Source organism: Carya illinoinensis, chromosome 10 (assembly GCF_018687715.1).
Source record: "Carya illinoinensis cultivar Pawnee chromosome 10, C.illinoinensisPawnee_v1, whole genome shotgun sequence".
In the NCBI taxonomy this organism is placed as follows: domain Eukaryota; kingdom Viridiplantae; phylum Streptophyta; class Magnoliopsida; order Fagales; family Juglandaceae; genus Carya; species Carya illinoinensis.
Genome location: NC_056761.1, coordinates 14,048,886 through 14,068,544, shown reverse-complemented (window position 1 = coordinate 14,068,544; position 19,659 = coordinate 14,048,886). Strand labels below are relative to the sequence as shown.

Sequence of the window (19,659 nt, the reverse complement as noted above, 5' to 3'; positions counted from 1 at the left end):
AAGTTGATCATTTGTTGGTTCCTTTTTCTGGAATTTAAACCTTCCCAAGAGAGAGCCTTTGTCTGGTGAATTAGCTCTTCCATATCCATAGGAGGAAAATTGGTAAGAGAGATAGAAAGAAAGATGATGGAGTTAAGGTGGTAACCTAACTTTATCAGAACACTATAGAAAGTGTGGAGAGAACTCTATTCTAGAGAGAGAAGTTTTTTTTCATGTTAAGAGTTATAATTTCATGACTTAGATCTTTTAAAAGATTCGAAAAATTGGACAATATCTAGATCACCATGAGCCATATGAATTTCAATATTAAATATAGTGTGGTTTTAACACTTCACTCCTCAAGTTTAAGAATAAGATTACTTTTAAAAATTTTCAAAAATATTAGAATATTACTACTAAACTTGACTTAAAATATATATATATATATATATTTAAAGAAAGGGATAGTACAAAGATTCCTTATAATAAATAGAAATATTTTGTATTAAAATTCTAAAACATAAATAAGAATACGCAGAAGTATTTATTAAAATTTCTCAAAGTCCGTGCTATAAAAATCATAACTTAAAACCTTTATATATGATTTAGGACATTGTCACACCTTCCTAGATTAAGTCTCATCCTGCTACTCTACCTTCATAAATATTCTGACGTTGGGTTGTTTAAAAATATAAAACAATTAAAATAAGTTGATGACTTAGTAAGAAACTTATCATAACATAAACATACTTAACATAAGATTTTTCAAAAGATATTTAATGCTGAGAACTTAAAATCATGACTGGTGATAGGTATGCTATGACATGCATAAATTATCTTAGCTTATCTGACTTATCTTACTTATCATACTGGTCTACACACTTAATCATGTGTGCAAGATTGTGCACCAGCTCCATATCCCGTAGCCGTAAAGGGAGCTGCTAATAGTATTCTAGCATACTATGGTGGACCACGCTTAGTTCCGTGACTTGCACATCCACCCATAAATCGTATTGATATCATGCATCTAAATGACCATCTCATTAACTGTTTTAAGTTTATCTTACACTTGATCTTATGAAAGCTTACGTGTCCTATACAATGTGAGATGCATAATAAATACATAACTATAATATGTGGAATAAAACATAATGAATGATTTGCTTGTAAATATCATGACATGCATAGTACATATACAATAGCTTTCAAAGAACTAGCTTAATTAATAATATATATATAACTGGCTAAACGTATGATAATCCTAATTTATAATCAAGCTACTTATCTTGTAGCGCTAATCCGATATTTTCTGGACGTGATTAATTTTCTTTTATGGGCTATGCACTAGCTAGAGAGAAATAGATTAATCGAGAGCTTGAGAGAAAACAAATATGAGAGAAAAAATGTGAGCAATGTTATGAGAGGAATGAGGCAGTCAACTATTGGCGTGGTGAACGTGGAACACACACAGTACTAGACCAGATATCTTTGGTTCGGCTGTTGTACTTATAGAGGTTTGTGATTTTTTCCAAATAACGCATGGAAGGGAGATGTTTATAGAGAGATTTAGGAGATGGTGCCAACGAGTTCAAGTTCGAATTTGACTCGATAGCGATCATTCCAGAAGAGAACTTGAATTTAAAAACATGATCTAGTAGTTCACTCAATGTAAAATTAACATTGATTGAGATTGCATAGGTGATTTCAATCTACAATGATTTTAAGTAAAATAAATTTCTAGTGGTCGATCTTTAAATTCTAAAATGATTCTAACTTGTTCAATAAATAATAAATAATATTTAACCTAGTTATTGAGCCTAATTAAAAGATCTTGAGGTATGGAATCTACTAGTGCAACGCTTGTAGCTAATGGATGCATCATGGTGCGGCGGCGCGTGAAGGCTACGTGCGGAGCAAGCCACTCATGAGCATTACCGTCGAGACTTTTGCTGTGGTTCTGCTTCATCCCGATAGATTGGTGGATGGGGAGTTACATAGTGGGGCACGTGTCAATAGTCAGTCGTTGGAGTGCGGTAGATTTGACCAAAATTCTATGCAACCCAATGACAAAACATGTCTACCGGTGTCCAAGAATGGAGAGAAAAATTGGTGGAGGTTGGTTTGAACATAGAAATTGTCAATTAAGGCCTCATTCAGAAACTGCTTCATTTCATATCATCCTATTATTACAATTTATTTAAATTTTCACACAAAATATAATGAATAATTTAACATTTTCACGTCCCAATTTAACTTTTCAAATTCTAAAATAATAATAATATTTTATTCAACTTTTAATTTTCATATAAAATCATCTCATCTCATCTTTGAATCCAAACAAGTCTAAATTAGTATTGTTGGGTTTTTGTTTTTTACCAAACACTTATCTATTTGATTTTTGTTTTGATCTGGTTTCTTTCCTTTTTTTAAAAAAAAAAAAAATACAAACTCTACTTCTATTAATACAAACCCAGTAGAAAATAAATATATCGCACCCATCAGGAGGCAAAGTCATCAGTTAATATACAAGTGGGTCTTTTCATTGTGAAAATCTAATAAACATGAAGGAACAAGTATTTAAGATATACTTTTAAAGATTAATTTAAATGCAGCCCATTGCGTAATTCTCATCTTGTTCTATATGGTTTCTTTTACTTTCATTTCATTTCTTATTCCACATTCTATTAAGAAAAAGATTAAAAGACATAATCAATAAATAAGGTACTATATTTTTTCGGTTTCATAAATAAATTATTTTATATTTTATTTTGTTTGTTTTATTATTTATTGAAATATCATTTTTTATTATTATATCCTATTGTAATCACAACCCACCAAGTATTGTTTATTTGAATATTTTTTTTAATAATTTTTATAGCTTTTGGTTTTCAATGATTTTTTTATTATTATAGTTTTGGTTTTCAATAATTTTTCTCCATCATGTTTACTTTGAAGAAAATTATAATTTAATATCATATTATTTATATTAAAAAACCGTTTAATATAATTTATTGTTATATATTATTTAAAAAACTTAAAATTCAGTTTATCCTTGGTATATAAATATCTTTTTTTTATAATTTATATAGCTCGTTTTCAAAATTTAGCATTTTTTTATTTACATTATATGATAAGCCTACGCGTATAAATTTAAAATAAAAATTTGATGTGCAATCATTTTTGTATATTCTTTTGCATTATATTAATTTGACTGATTAAGTATTAAAAAGTTAATACAGATAATTACATCTGTTGAAAAGTAATTACATCAGATAATTACATCGGACGGATAATCAGTAATTTTGTTTAAATAGTGCAGTGCGGTCATGGGTAACCGCATGGCCAAATCAAATCCGGACACGGATCTGGGCAGTTACAAATTTATGTTAACCGCATAGTAATAATCTGGACGGTTAACTGCCCGGATATGCAGTTTTCAGACCGGACCGGATAAAAATCCGGTCCGGATGCACAGCCTTAAGTTGAATGTAAATAAAATATATAAAAATAATTATACTTAATATTACTCTTTTTAAAGTTATAGAATTAAATGAAAATTTGAAATTTATAATTTTTCCTTATAGTTATACTCAAGATTTTAACGGTGTTCTAAAAAGATTTCATTTAAATTTTTATTATAAGCTTAAAATAATTAACGTTCCAAACTTTTAATCTTGAATTCAAAAGCTTGATACCAACCGTCGTCCCATCGAATTTATTGTACGTGTACGTCAAGCCCAGTTGCTCCAATAAAAATCTGTCATGCCTCTTCTGTTGTTGCCCGTTGTCACTTTGACATCTTGCGTTGAATACAATAGATGTTGAAAAATGCTACGACCACCACTCCCTCGTCCCGCTTGATGTGGCATGCTCCCGTGGCATTAGTTTAATATTAAAAAAAATTTTGAATCACTGCTTCCTTTCACTTTGTTCTTCTCTCCCGAAACAAAACCTAACTCCTCTCCACTTCGTAGCATTTTGGACTACCCTGGGCGAACGTCAGCCTCCCGAATCTTCCTTTCTGGCTCATAAAATTTTTTTGAATCAGTCGGCTTTTCTTCTTCTCTCCTGAGCTTCGAATCAGGTAACATTTTTCCATTCCATTTTTGAAGCAGTCGGCTAATCTCTCCACTTCATAGCATCTCTTTTCTCCTGCCTTTTTAATTTTATGCCAACTGAAGCATTTCTTCTCTCCTAACAAATTTCTCCACTTCGTAGCATTTTCCCCTGCCATGGGTGAACCTCAACTTATAAAGTTATTTTTCTGCAATTCTGAATAATCCATGGGAAAGAAAAACGTACTTTTGTTTGTACCTCTCTTGCATCATGCATGTGATCCTCTTATATATGATCTGTGCATGCTTGCATTGTTTGTTTGTTTGCTTTTCGGATAAGTGGAAGAATACTTGTGAAAATAAGAACTACTATTTTGAGAAATATTACTTTTATTCATTCTTGATTTTATCGATTCTACTATTATTTGGGTGAAAAGGCTAGCTTTTATAGCATTTAATGAATGATGTCTGTAATGGACACAAGTGTTTGTTGTGGGCATTATTAGATGCACAGCTCATCTACGCCGTCTTCCATCCTTTGCATTTGCTCTGAGATTTTGTAATTAATTTATTTTTATTAATTTAGCTTTGTATTTTGGGATTTTGTAAAGGTATTTTGCGTAAAAATTCCTGCTTTTTCGATGGGTATTGAGATGTTGAGCTCAGTCTTTCTCATTGATCGTTGTTATTAAATGTCTTAGTATGAGCACAAACTGTTTGACTAAATGTCTCAGTTTTCCTTCTTCCAAAATGCTTGCATATCTCTTGGTCTTAATAACTCATGGGACACTTAAATAATGATTGATTCAGCTGCTTTTATGTCAGTGAAAATGGAAGGTGTGCCTACATGGTGTGAAGTGGGGTGCCAGGATGCAACAGGCTAGAGATTGACACTATCGTGTAAGATTTAAATAAGACTATGTATCATCATTATTAAGAGTAATAGATGGGGAGGTTTTAATCTTAATTTTATCAGGTTGTCATAAATAAAAGCTTAGATTCCATTTATAAAACTTTTGTAGAAAACAGATTCCATTTTAACGTTTAATTGTTTCAAAATTGTTTAGTACTAGGTGTAAATAATTATCTATCTTGGTTTTCTTAGCCTTTCTTGTTGCTTTCGGCTTAGCCATTCTCTCTATTACAAGATGCAAGACAAATCTGTATATTACCATTATCAAAGATCTCTTGACTGGTGTGGTGTTACTATTTTTTTTCTAAATTTGTTGTAGGTGTTCTTAGTGGGATCACCATGGAAATTCCTCATCTTCAAGAAAGCAGACATTCTTTGTCTTTGTATTTTCTTGCCCCAGTGAATATACAGTGGTTGCTGTTGCATTGATAGATAATGCTAATGACATCCTCAGGGCTCGAGCACGGACTGATTCCCTTGATGAGCCAATTTTCTGTTGGGGACCTCCATATAATGGCTGTTTTTCTGAGAAATGTATGACCTAAGTCTGTGTATTGGTTTGTAAATCGATGTCTAGAACATTTTCCATCCTTTTTTTTTTTTTGGTTCTTGTCAGAGTTTTCTTTAGTACTTAATCATGAATAAATTGCCACTTTTTGCACGTAAAAGAAATTGATTGTTAGATAATATTATTGTTCCAAAACCAAATTATCAGGAACTGTGCAAAAATCAATGTGACTCATGTTGAACATTGCTTTGGTGAATCTTTTGATGAATTGGAATGGATGCAGGGTGACGTAATGCCCAACAGAAATTTGGGACGACACCTTTCCAATTTCTTTCCATTTCCCCCTTCCAATTCTCTGAACATATATGGATGACACCGTGATGGTTTGAAAATAAAAATTAAGAACTTGATGTTGTGGAGGCGAAAAAAGTTTAGTACTTGTTAAGTGGACTCCTCGAAATGGTCACCATTCTTGTCCTGCCACAATTTCTTTTTCTTAAGATGCAAAGGAGGAGACTGGAGAGGTACTAGTTGGGGAGTTAGAAACATCAACATGCACTTATATAATATGCAACCCCAATGCACCAATAAGGGGGGCATCCAAATAAACAGAGGAAACAGAGGAAATATATCATAATGTAGCCTCTTGCTTCATTTAATCAACTATAGAAATGTAATTTCATTACAAAATAGTTACATGGAATCTCAAAAATGGAGCAAATATACAATTGGTCCCTCCCAAAAAACTGTAGCTTCATCACAAAACATCTTGTAACTCCAAAAATGGAACAAATATACCATTTGACCCTCCCCTCATTAATTAACCAAAAAAAAATGAGCAAATCTAATATATATACACCAACTATCTTCCAAAATATATACCATTGCACCCTCTCCATCAACCAAAAATAAGTGAGGAGCAAATATAATATATACACACCAACTATCTTCCAAAATATAAGGGGTCTTTCAATCACTGTACGTGGCATCATTTATGATTAATTCCTTGGATCATTATCCTGATTTGAGAGATGTAATCCCTTCCATTGCGCCTAAATGAATAAAAAGTCACTATTATCATATAAAGAAAGAAAATTTGAAAAAACTAAATTTGCTATATTTTATACACCAATTACCTGCATTATAGGAGCACTCAATCCAATATGAAAAGCCTCCGTAGTGTATCCTGATCAGTTGTGTCCTAAGGAGGGCATAAAAAATTGTTAAAAGTGGCAATGCACTTAACAAAAAATAATACCAATATAATTTATTTCTCATTACCTGTGAGGGAGGAGCAATCTGTCCAATACCAAAATTATCCCTAGTGTATGCTTGATGAGGTGTGTACTGTGAGTGGCATAAAAAAGTTATTTAATTACAAGGCTAAAAAATAGCAGTCCCAAAATTGTTACATATAATTAATCCTAGTATATATAATATATATCGCCTCATGAATCCAAGTTACTACTACCCAAAAAATCTTAGAATTAAGCTACCAAACGAGATAGTCTTTTGCATGGAATTTCCATAGAAATACACATCATATTATAAATTAGCACTGATATACCATTGGCAATTCTGGACCCATAAATTAAACAACTAATTAATGATATATTGTTAGAGCCTATCTCTCAAGCAGCCCCATAAATGATGTTATGCCAAGGCTAGATGTATTGTAATGATATGCCATTAGAAGAGGTGGAGGGGGCATTGGAAATGACAAGTTTGGTAGTTTTAGAGCATTCGCATCAGTCTTCCAATTACCTGTGAGGGAGAAGCAGTCCCTTCAGTGCCAAAATAATCCGTAGCAATCGAAGGAGTTGAAAAAAAATCTGGCACATGTGTCCAAATTTGACTTTGTTGATCCTATAGCAAAAGTTCATTATGATTACCATGTTCTAAAATATAAAAAATGTAGCAATTGTGAATAGGGAAAAACAACCTGAGTTTGAGGAGCCTCTTGCTGTGTGCCGCTCACAATGCATTCATATGAAGCGCGACTACTTCGCTGTGCATTGGAATGAAAATAAAAATTTATCATTATTAGAAAAATAATATTTTTTGAAATGTAAATTTAGTACACAATATTAATAAAAAGGAACCTCGACTTCGTCACGGTGCAATCGCCTTCTCGTACTAGATTTCTTAAGACTCTTCTCAACGGGATGCACTTTTCTTTTAGTCGGTGGTCTTCCCTTACTTCAAACTACCAACGAACTAAGAACTCTACCTGTCGTGCCCTCCATAGAAGTAACTGGATCAACTGTGGTGCTAGTATCACAATCAACGATACCAGGGTACTGTACCTTCAATTGTTCTATCTGGCTAATCAATTTCACACACCTGCTCTCGGCCTTTGAAGCATTGTAACACAGTTCATAGAAGGCATTTTGGATCCTATCGTACCTTCGGGTATCGTCGATGCTACTAGTGTCATAACTACTTTTCACGAATATGCATTTTCGCTTTACATCCTTCTTCCACCGATCCAAGATATATTTTGATGGTATTGTATCCTTGCCTAGTTGAGTCAAGATACGAAGAGTGTGCCTGCATAATATGCCCCTAAACTCAAACAACTTACAACTGCATTTAACATCAAGGGGATCTTCATCAACTTCGACAGTGAAATTCACACATTTTAGGAAGTTATCACTAACTTGAACCTCATCGGCAACTACGCACTTATATCGAGCACCCTCACATCCCAAAAAAGTGGTAGTCAAATATATAAGTCCTCGCAATTCCTCTTGTACTTCTTTGAATTTAGCAATTGTATATGCTTTTTGAAATTGCTTCTCAAGAGGATATCGAGTGATGCAAGGAATCTTTGTGCTGAATGAATTAAAGTCAGCAATTGCTTCATTCTCAACCTTTCTCCTAAGGGCTGAATCGTATTGGTCAACAAATTGTTTCAAAGTTGTTTTAGAGTTAACGTAGTCTTCGAAAAAGGCATTCATGCCTTCACTCCGTTGTGTAGTTGACATTCCTGCCCAAAATGTGTCTCTAACGTAGGCTGGCACCCAAAAATACCGATCACTATATAATGATACCAACTATGCATTCTCATGTAAATCATAAGTATCAAGCATATCGCCCCAATGTGCCTCGAATTCTTTCTCAGTGAAAGAGTCATAAACGCATTTATGTAGAGTATTCTTTATTTCCTCATATTGATAATGTGATCCAAACTTCTCAGGAAGCTTTTTCATTATATGCCACAAGCAAAAGCGATGCCTAGATGTTGGAAACGCCCTTGAAATTGCAATTTTCATAGCCTTATCTTGGTCTGTGATGATTGCATTTGGTGGTTGATCATTCATACACTTCAACCATGACTCAAACAACCACTCAAATGTATTTGCGTCCTCGTTGGATATTAATCCACACCCGAATAGGATTGACTGCCCATGGTGGTTCACACCCACAAAAGGTGCAAAAGGCATCTTATATGCATTAGTCAAATATGTCGTGTCAAATGTAATCACATCCCCAAATGATTCATACGCAGCTCTACTTCAGGCATCTGCCCAAAACACATTCTTTAACCGCATCTCATTGTCAACGTCTATCTTATAATAAAACTTTGGATTTCTTTTTTGCATATCATCGAAATAGTTACATAGAGCTGTAGAACCTCCAACCCCGAGGCGAAGTTGTCTAGCTTTGTCGATGTAGTTTCGACACTCATTCTCCCCGAATGGCACATTCTCGTACCCCCCCGCCTCAACAACCACAGCCTTGAAATTTTTGGACAACCTTATTCCTGCCTCGTCATTTATTTCAAACCTCTTAGCCACACGAGCATCAACTTTCTTAAAGCATCTAAAATGCCTTGCCTTTCCCGGACTACAAACGTGTGTGTGATCCAAGATCACTTTAGATAGGGTATATCCACTTTCATCATTTAGCCTCGCGTTAATCCTAGCCATAAACCCTATCTTCTCTGTCTGTCTTGGTTTCATAACATTGGCAGCCTTACTCTTTGATGTGCCTCCTCGTGCACATGCCAAGCAAATCCATCTGACATTCCCATCGTCATCTTGTCTAGAATTCCTTTTACACACTCCAAAACCCTTTTGCTTACCATATTTCATATAGTAAGACCGAACTTCTTCTACAGATGAAAAGCTCATTCCTACTATAGGTTCTTCAATAGTTTCATCACAATCAATCTCCTCATCAATTCCTACCTCATCACATTCTTTATCTGAATGTTCTATGTCAATATCCATTGTTCAGCCAACGTTCGAATTGCCCTTCATGATACAAAAAGATATAGAAAAAAAAAAACAAAATAGCACTACTGTCAAAACAAGCAAATATAGTTTGAAAATAGAACATAATGTAGTTTGAAAATAAAACATCAATTACTATCAGAAATCAACTTCTTATATAAACCATAAAAGCAATTAAAAGTGAAATTCTATGAGTGATCATCAACAACGATCAATTGACATACCCAAAGCCCCAAAACGTTAAAAAGATATTCTAAACTTCTCTCCAAGACAAACAAATAAGCCAAAAGAATTTTGTCCTTACATAGATTCAATGAGAATGTTAACTGTGTCTCAATCGCCAAAGAAAAAAGAAGATAGAAATGATATATCTAAAAATATTAAAGGGCTTTATATATGGGTCTCGAAAAATTAAAATATAGTGTTGATAATCTATCATCAAAATTTATCATCTGGTCTATCAAAACATACAAAACAAAAAAACAAACTTCAACTAAATGCGCTCTAAAAAAATATAGAATAATTGAAGTTATAATGGTATGGGGCTTCGCTTCTGTTTTACAAGATTTTCCAAAGTCAGCAACCACTTGCATCAGTCTGAACCTACTCTTATATACTGGAAAACACTAACATTAGAAAATTATTTACTTTTTCAAGTCCTCAATCTTATTTGGAGCATCTGAAACTCCATGAAGTTAAATAAGACTAGGGGAATGATTCAACAACTGAAAAGCTAGTTGCTTTTCTTGAAACGGAAAAAACCATATTTTTTTAACAATATTATTTATATTTACACACCTTTTTGCCTTTTCAGAGTGATGATATAACTTTCTCTCGATTTTGCTCTGTTTTTTTTTTCTATAATTTCAGAAGCGCTGCTCATTCGTTGAGGTCAAGGAATGCCGCATACAAAAAACAAAAAAACAAAGGACAATATCAAAACTAAAAGGATGTTTCAAAACCACAGATTTCATCATAATCAATTTATACATCAAAACTTGAGGGAAAAAATGATAAATGTACCTCTCGGATTAGAGTTTGGACAAAGGAGAGCTGGAAGTCGACGCCGGAAATGGATTTCTTGCTGAATGGACTGGATGCCGATGGACGTCTGACGGAAGAGCTAGAGAAAATGGAGGTAGGCTTATAGGGGGTTTGGAGATTTCTTACCGCTTGTTCACGTCTAAAGAAAAAATAAGGAGGGGACGTTGGGCCGGACACTTTCTTCTAAGACCAGAAAAAAAAAAAAAAAAAAAAAAAAAAAAAAAAAAAAAAACCACGTGGCATAACACGTGGCATGCCAGCTCAAGCGGTAAGATAAAACGGGAAGCTACAGCGGTGACTGTAGCATTACCCATAGATGTTTGGGATAGTGATGACAATTTTAAGTTTAAGATAAAAGTTTAAAATATTATTTTTAATATTATTATTATTTTAAAATTTAAAAAATTTGTATTGAAATTTAAAAAAGTTGAATTATTTATTATATTTTGTGTAGAAATTTTAAAAAGTTGTAATGATAAGATGTGAATTTTAAATTTAAGATGAGATTTCTTTGCCCCAAACCTGATAAAGAAGTTGTTTGGATCATCTTATCGGATGGAATTTGTGGATAATATTGAGGTGATTTGTAAGAAATAATGAAATAGTTTGAGTTAAAAATTTTGTTAAATTATAAAAAATATAAGACAAAAAAGTAAAATAAAAGTATTATAAATTTTAAATATTGTTATAATATAATTTTTTTTTAATTTTGAAAAAATTAATTATTTTTTTATTCTGTAAAATAGTTTCAAAAAATTGTAATGATTAGATAGAAAAATACGAGAGAAAATTAAAAAGTATTTGTAATTGAGTAATATTTAGATGTAAAAATAAGATGACATAAAATGAGACCAATAAACTATATATCCAAGCAAGACCTAAGTTTCATTAATGTAGATTCTAAGAGTATTTCAAATGTTCTATAAATAACAGTAAAAATATTAATAAATAGTTTGTAAATAACAATAAAGTAGTCTGAAAATATCTGATTACAGTATTTTAAGACTTGTGATAGAAAGTAAAAAGTCATATTTAAGTCGATGCCTTATTACGAATACAATATTTTTCATTCAACATATATAATTTTATAAATAACTCACTATTAATACAAATTAATTTGTAATAATAGATATTATTTTTCAGTAAAAAAAATTTAATATTTCATTCCAAATAATAATTTGTTAGTTAAAAAATATGATACTGCAACATAATTCAATCGTCGTTCAAGTACTTAACTCGATCGACCGACTATAGGTCAAGCAGTCTTTCTCTGGCATGGAAGGACCTCATGAAGCTAAGCTCCCCAGGCCACTTTGAAATTTTCCTAGACAGATCATTAATATGGGACAAGTGCAAGAATTGCAAGCTCACCAATTTGTGAAATGATGTCTGGAATAAGGCCTTGAAAGCTGTTTCGTAGTGACAATGAGAGAGATTTCAAGTCCTTGATGATCCATCCATCACTCCAATGCATGCATGCATGGGAAATTTGTGACAAAATGGTTTTGGTTGTACGCTTTTTTTGTCATGGGAAATTTCTCTTTTGAGTGCGTATGCTACACAAAGTAGATCAAGTGAAGCCGACTGGCCAACAGATTCTTTCAGCAATGCCAGGGTCACCAACATGTGGAACCATGCATGTTTTCAACTACCAAGATTGCCGTGCACTAGGGGCTGGAAATATTAAGACATTCCAATGAAAAGTCATTCTTGATATTGTTTAATTGGGCATGTCTTCGAGCAGTACCCAAGCGTCTAAAGTCGGGAGTACTATTGGAATTAGTATCAATGAATGTGATAAAATGGATATGACAAAGTTAATGTATTATATATAATTACTTTTTAGTAATAATATATGTATGTTTATCAAAATATATATATATGGATAATCTTTTTTATAATATTTCATATATACAATGATAAATGTTTTAAATTGAGGGTATTTTTATAAAACGATGTTACATAAGCCCTGCTGCTTCATAACGTACAATCGTAGACGACATACGGGTTGAGATTTTTAAAACTTTTTTTTTTATTGAAACAGTTTCAATCGTTCAAAAAGAGGTAGATTAATAGATTCTATGTTGATGGTATTATACCATCTTGAGTAGTTAAATCGTTGCAAGTAATTGAGGTTATTTTAATTCAAGTTTTGATTCTTGTTTAGTTATTTTTTTATGCAATGATTAGGCTTTTGCATTTTCAGCTAAAATTCTCTAAGTTTTGAGATTTTTGTATGTAACTGATGACTTGCAAAATTTCATATTGCAGATTTTACAAGTTCGCTCGAGCGGAGGCTTTTGGCCGCTCGAGCGAATTCAGGCAGATTCAAACGCTCGACTGCCGCTCGACAGGGAGCTCGAGCGGGTTGCTGAAAAACGAAGATCGCTCGAGCAGAGACATTGGCCGCTCGAGCGAAATCAGGCAGAGTCGAACGCTCGATGTGCGCTCGAGCGAAATCAGGCAGAGTCGAACGCTCGACGCGCGCTCGACACCCCGCTCGAACGAACATCGTATTTTGACAGATTTTAGGTTTTCCGCCGTGGGACCATATAAAAGCCATTTTTCACTCTAGAGCCGCGAGTTTTGACTGGAGAACACTCTTTGGGAGAGAAAAACATAGCTAGAGGGATTCAAATCATTTGTTTTGGAGACGGAATTCCAATTTCTTGCACGTACGTTGGATTCATACACGAGCACGGACGGGAGAAAAGCGTTGAATCGTTCCCTTGAGCTTTTGACGACGAGTTGAGGCTGCAAGGAGGATTTTTCAGTATTTATTTTCTTCTTCCCATCTTCTCAGAACAATTATGGTGAATTCGTTTATGTTGAATTCCATTTCTAGCATGAGCTAAATTTTCTTTATTCTAGGAAAACGATGTAACCTATTTCCGAACTATGCTTGTTTGTCCATGCTAATTTAATGCAATTCTCTCTTTGTTTATCTGATTTATTCTGAGTTTAATGCTTCTAATTAACTGGCCATTGATTAGATGATTATTAATCTTGTGATTTGCTATCGAAAGAGGGAATCATAGGGTAGATCTTGGATATTTCAGCATAGGTAAGTATAGAGATCGAAAGACTTGTATGAACCTGTGTAGTAATTAAATCATTGGTCTTATTGCGTTCTTGATTATTTAATTTGCATATTCTTGTGTGAATTGATAAACTAGAATCACTTCCAATTGACTATCGAAAGAGGCTTTTGGATGAATTAGAGATTTGCTAATAGACAAAAGAGGTTTAAGTTAAATTAGCTGGATGAGAAAAGCATAGTGAAGAATTATGGTGAAATCGATTTCCTAGAAGTTTTCTTCCCTATTAAATTTGATCTTTGAAAGTCAGTTTTATTTTCTTTGCTTATTTCTCTTTGAGTTGATCTAGTTTTATTTGCAACTACAAAAACCTTAGCGATTCCTCTAGATAAAATTGAGATTAGTATAATTTTGGTATTTGGCAAGAGTAAGGTACCAATCCCTGAGGACGATACTCTTCTTACCACTTTATTATAAAACTACGATACTGTGCACTTGCAGTTTTACACCGGTCAAGTTTTTGGCGCCGTTGCCGGGGATTGGTTTATTCTTATTCTTTTCGTCAATATCGATACAAAGTAATCTTGGTTTTAATTTAGAATTTTGTTTTAATTTGTTCTACATGTGTGTTTTTGACATTGGATGCGCCGTACTAGATCTCGTGACATTATTCCTGTTGATCCGGAGATTGAAAGAACTCTTAGATCACTAAGAAGAAATAAGATACTAGTTATGACTGAAGAAGATCGTGAGGTACTACCACGCACCTTGAAGGACTATGTGCGGCCAGTTGTGAATGGAAATTACTCGAGCATAATGCGCCAGCCAATCAATGCCAACAACTTTGAGCTCAAACCAACTTTGATTAGCATGGTGCAGCAGGCTCAATTCAGCGGATCGCCACTGGATGATCCCAATATTCATTTGGCTATGTTTTTGGAGATTTGTGACACTGTGAAGATCAATGGTGTTACTGAAGACACCATTAGACTGAGATTGTTTCCTTTCTCTTTGAGGGACAAGGCTAGAGGTTGGCTACAATCTCTACAACCGGGAAGCATCGTTAGTTGGCAAGACATGGCTGAGAGGTTTCTTGCTAAATTCTTTCCTCCTGCAAAAACAGCCCAACTCGGGAGTGAGATTGGCCAGTTCAAGCAAAATGATTTTGAGTCACTCTATGAAGCATGGGAAAGGTATAAGGACTTGGTTCGACGTTGCCCACAACATGGATTGCCAGATTGGTTGCAAGTTCAGATGTTCTATAATGGGTTAAATGGGTAAACTCGAACTATAGTTGATGCTGCTTCTGGTGGAACTTTGATGTCGAAGACAGCTGAAGGTGCTACTGCACTTTTGGAGGAAATGGCTTCAAACAACTATCAATGGCCAACTGAGAGGACTTTGGCTAAGAAGGTTGCTGGAATTCATGACTTGGAGCCGATAGCAGCTCTTTCCGCTCAAGTAGCTACTCTATCTCATCAGATTTCAGCCTTGACAACACAAAGGATACCACAAAGTACAGAATATGTAGCATCTACAAGTATGATAGTTCCAAGCAATGAGGCGAGTCAAGAACAAGTTCAATTTGTCAACAATCGGAACTACAATTATCGTGGTAATCCTATGCCAAATTACTATCATCCAGGGCTTAGAAATCATGAGAATCTTTCATATGGAAATACCAAGAATGTGTTGCAACCTCAACATCCTCCCGGATTTGATAGCCAACCAAGCGAGAAGAAGATGTCACTTGAGGATGCCATGGTTTCCTTTGTTCAAGAGACCAATGCACGGTTTAAAAAGACTGACTCACGGTTGGACAACATTGAGACTCATTGTAGCAATATGGGAGCTGCTATAAAGAATATTGAAGTGCAAATTGGGCAACTAGCCACTACCATCAATGCCCAACAAAGAGGAGCTTTTCCTAGCAACACTTAAGTGAATCCAAAGGAACAATGCAAGGCCATCACACTTAGGAGTGGAAAAGAAATAGAGAGGTCACCATTGAAGGAGAGCAAGTCCACCCCTACAGCTGTGAACATTGGCCAAAGCAAGAATAAAGTAGAAGAAGATGAGATTGTCAATGGTACACTAGAGGAGACCGACTTTGCTCCTACAATTTCATTTCCTGACAATCCTCCTATTCTTGCTCCTCCACTTCCTTACCCTCAGCGTTTTCAAAAGCAAAAACTAGATAAGCAATTTTCTAAGTTTTTGGATATTTTTAAGAAAATTCACATAAATATTCATTTTGCAGATGCCTTGGAACAAATGCCAAATTATGTCAAATTCCTGAAGGACATTATTTCCAAGAAGAGAAGGTTGGAAGAGTTTGAAACAGTGAAGCTTTCTGAAGAATGTAGTGCCATTCTTCAAAAGAAATTGCCTCAAAAATTAAAAGATCCGGGGAGTTTTACTTTGCCTTGCACTATTGGAAATTCATTTTTTGATAAATTTTTATGTGATCTTGGTGCTAGCATTAATCTTATGCCACTTTCTGTTTGCAGGAAATCAGGACTTGAAGAGATGAAGCCTACAACAATTTCTTTGCAACTAGCGGATCGGTCCATCAAGTATCCACGTGGAATCATAGAAGACGTATTGGTAAAAGTGGATAAATTTATCTTCCCTGCTGATTTTGTGGTGCTAGACATGGAAGAAGATGAAGAAGTCCCACTAATTCTTGGCCGACCATTCTTGGCTACGGGAAGAGCTTTGATTGATGTTCAAAAGGGTGAGTTAACATTGAGAGTGAACAAGGAAGAGGTTTTGTTCAAAATTTACCAAGCCATGAGAATTCCAGAAGAGCCAAGCACTTGCTTCCGGGTTGATGTCATTAAGCAAGGTGTGGAAAAGCCCTTTAAAGAAGATGCACCAGCCAATCACCTAGAACGAGCCTTGCAGCAGGATACATCACTTACCAATGAAGTGGAGAGGAACTGTACACTTATTCCTCTTAGAGATCCCGATTGATGAAGATTGAAAAGTCTGGCTGTAGACTTTAAAACAAGCGCTTATGGGAGGCAACCCATAGATCTATATTTTACTCTTTCATTTATTTTATTATCTTTGTTTATTTAAGTTTTAATAAATTGGTTTTCGATGCAGGTTTATTTAGCATGAATAAAGAGCTGGAAAATTTAAAAACCTCAGAAGATTCATCATGCAACCAGGGAAGTTCCTTTATTTCTTCAATCCTTTTTACTTTTGCATAACAATGAGGACATTGTTTAGTTTAATTTTGGGGGTGTAAACTCCTATAATCATTTGATCCTCTTGTTTTCTAAGTCTTGGGTTGTTGATGGGTTGTTTGAGTCTCTTACCAAGCATGCATTGGAGTAAGATTGAATTCTCTATGACTCTGAAATTTGTGATTGAAGATGGTTTTGAGAAAAATTTTCAAAAATTTCTTTTATGTCAAGTGAAGTTTTGTAGGTACTTTGGTTTAAATCTTTGACCTTGAACACAATTGAGCACATAGTCGTTTTTCTCTTATTCCATTTTGCTTATGAAGAGAAGAAGTTGAATTAATTGAAAGAGGGAGGTTCGATTTTGCTTTGCTCTAGAATCCGTTGATGGGTCCTTGAGGCGAAATCCTAGTTGAGACCAAATATTAGAGAAATGATCTAGGCATTTCTTTGGCATAACCAAAAAGCTTTCCCAGCCGTCCTAAATGTCATGCCATCATTACAGGGTGTGTTTCCATAGTCAACCCCCTTGAGCCTTCATGAGCCTTTATTGATTCTTAAAACTACATAAACCATGCCCGCTCTAAGCCTGAAAAACAATGAATCTACCGTTGATAGTTTGAGAAAATACTTTGATGGAGAGTTACATTTAAAAGAGAAAATTGGTTTCATGATGAATAGTATTATGTTTGCTCTATTTGATCAAAGAAAAAGAAGAAGAAGAAAGGAAGTGATTAAAAAAAAAGAGAAAAAGAAAAGAAAAGAAAAAGAAGTCATCAAGCGGAAAGTGAATTACCTCAAATTTTGTTAAGGGAAGTGTTGGTATTACATCAGTGATTACAACAATAATAATGCCACAAGTATGAGCATATTGCCAAGAAAGAGCTATGATTTGAATCATGTGAGTTTCTCTTTTAATGTTCTTTTCACTAAGTATTTTCCCAGTTTGATTTAATTTCCCATATCCAGTTCTTTCTTAACCCTCACCCTGTGGCCTATCATTACAACCTTAATAAAGACCTTTTGATCTTTGATTTTGGTGTTGACTACATTAGTGGAGAGGATTTCTGAAAATTGGACTTATGGGGTTAAGTTTTAAGAGAATTCTTCTGATTTTGGTTGTTCTACTTTTATCTGAGTTTGCAGGTGGTTTGAGGTTAAATTGACTATATCACACACACACTCAAGGTCTTAGCTTTAGGTTGAAGTAAACGTCTAACTCTTGCTTGACAAATTGCAAAATTTTTGATTGATTTTCTTGCTATCTTTGATATTAAAAGAGTAAGATACTAGAGATGAAATCTAAATTCATAAAAGCTTGGTGAGCGATGATACTTCTCTTTGGGGTCGAGTTGATATTGCCTAAACTATCATTTGTTTTTTCTTTTTGTTTGAGGACAAACAAAGTTGTAAGTTTGGGGGTATTTGATGACTTGCAAAATTTCATATTGCAGATTTTACAAGTTCGCTCGAGCGGAGGCTTTTGGCCGCTCGAGCGAATTCAAGCAGATTCAAACGCTCGACTGCCGCTCGACAGGGAGCTCGAGCGGGTTGCTGAAAAACGAAGATCGCTCGAGCAGAGACATTGGCCGCTCGAGCGAAATCAGGCAGAGTCAAACGCTCGATGTGCGCTCGAGCGAAATCAGGCAAAGTCGAACGCTCGACGCGCGCTCGACACCCCGCTCGAACGAACATCGTATTTTGACAGATTTTAGGTTTTCCGCCGTGGGACCATATAAAAGCCATTTTTCACTCTAGAGCCGCGAGTTTTGACTGGAGAACACTCTTTGGGAGAGAAAAACATAGCTAGAGGGATTCAAATCATTTGTTTTGGAGACGGAATTCCAATTTCTTGCACGTACGTTGGATTCATACACGAGCACGGACGGGAGAAAAGCGTTGAATCGTTCCCTTGAGCTTTTGACGACGAGTTGAGGCTGCAAGGAGGATTTTTCAGTGTTTATTTTCTTCTTCCCATCTTCTCAGAACAATTATGGTGAATTCGTTTATGTTGAATTCCATTTCTAGCATGAGCTAAATTTTCTTTATTCTAGGAAAACGATGTAACCTATTTCCGAACTATGCTTGTTTGTCCATGCTAATTTAATGCAATTCTCTCTTTGTTTATCTGATTTATTCTGAGTTTAATGCTTCTAATTAACTGGCCATTGATTAGATGATTATTAATCTTGTGATTTGCTATCGAAAGAGGGAATCATAGGGTAGATCTTGGATATTTCAGCATAGGTAAGTATAGAGATCGAAAGACTTGTATGAACCTGTGTAGTAATTAAATCATTGGTCTTATTGCGTTCTTGATTATTTAATTTGCATATTCTTGTGTGAATTGATAAACTAGAATCACTTCCAATTGACTATCGAAAGAGGCTTTTGGATGAATTAGAGATTTGCTAATAGACAAAAGAGGTTTAAGTTAAATTAGCTGGATGAGAAAAGCATAGTGAAGAATTATGGTGAAATCGATTTCCTAGAAGTTTTCTTCCCTATTAAATTTGATCTTTGAAAGTCAGTTTTATTTTCTTTACTTATTTCTCTTTGAGTTGATCTAGTTTTATTTGCAACTACAAAAACCTTAGCGATTCCTCTAGATAAAATTGAGATTAGTATAATTTTGGTATTTGGCAAGAGTAAGGTACCAATCCCTGAGGACGATACTCTTCTTACCACTTTAT

At 34.6% G+C, this 19,659-nt stretch overlaps 2 protein-coding genes, 1 long non-coding RNA gene and 1 other non-coding gene across 4 annotated transcripts; 1 reads left to right on the top strand and 3 right to left on the bottom strand.

Moving 5' to 3' along the window:
- The first annotated feature begins 3,833 nt into the window (after window positions 1-3,833).
- On the top strand, window positions 3,834-5,634 carry LOC122279696. Its single transcript, XR_006229652.1, has 3 exons — window positions 3,834-4,063; window positions 4,860-4,934; window positions 5,267-5,634. It is a non-coding gene; the product is annotated as an uncharacterized LOC122279696 (long non-coding RNA).
- A 974-nt stretch (window positions 5,635-6,608) lies between these two features.
- LOC122278453 (protein FAR-RED IMPAIRED RESPONSE 1-like) lies at window positions 6,609-8,442 on the bottom strand. The gene is made up of 5 exons (XM_043088642.1): window positions 7,666-8,442; window positions 7,398-7,463; window positions 7,220-7,321; window positions 6,737-6,802; window positions 6,609-6,656 (listed from the first exon to the last, which is right to left on the bottom strand). Exons 1-5 carry the CDS (start codon window positions 8,440-8,442, stop codon window positions 6,609-6,611), a joined length of 1,059 nt encoding a protein of 352 aa, XP_042944576.1.
- A 531-nt stretch (window positions 8,443-8,973) lies between these two features.
- On the bottom strand, window positions 8,974-9,690 carry LOC122278452 (protein FAR-RED IMPAIRED RESPONSE 1-like). The gene has a single exon (XM_043088641.1). The coding sequence runs from the start codon at window positions 9,688-9,690 to the stop codon at window positions 8,974-8,976; it is 717 nt and encodes a 238-aa protein (XP_042944575.1).
- A 5,210-nt stretch (window positions 9,691-14,900) lies between these two features.
- LOC122280183 lies at window positions 14,901-15,007 on the bottom strand. Its single transcript, XR_006229770.1, has one exon. It is a non-coding gene; the product is annotated as a small nucleolar RNA R71 (small nucleolar RNA).
- Between the last annotated feature and the right edge of the window lie 4,652 nt (window positions 15,008-19,659).

Excerpts from the sequence above, each read along its gene's own strand:
- LOC122278452 (XM_043088641.1), bottom strand. The coding sequence starts at position 9,690 with ATGGATATTGACATAGAACATTCAGATAAAGAATGTGATGAGGTAGGA.
- LOC122278453 (XM_043088642.1), bottom strand. The coding sequence starts at position 8,442 with ATGTCAACTACACAACGGAGTGAAGGCATGAATGCCTTTTTCGAAGAC. Across the intron at positions 6,803-7,219 it reads GGACTGCTTCTCCCTCACAG|TACACACCTCATCAAGCATA; the intron begins GTAATTGGAAGA and ends TGCCACTCACAG. Across the intron at positions 6,657-6,736 it reads AGATTGCTCCTCCCTCACAG|GACACAACTGATCAGGATAC; the intron begins GTAATGAGAAAT and ends TGCCCTCCTTAG.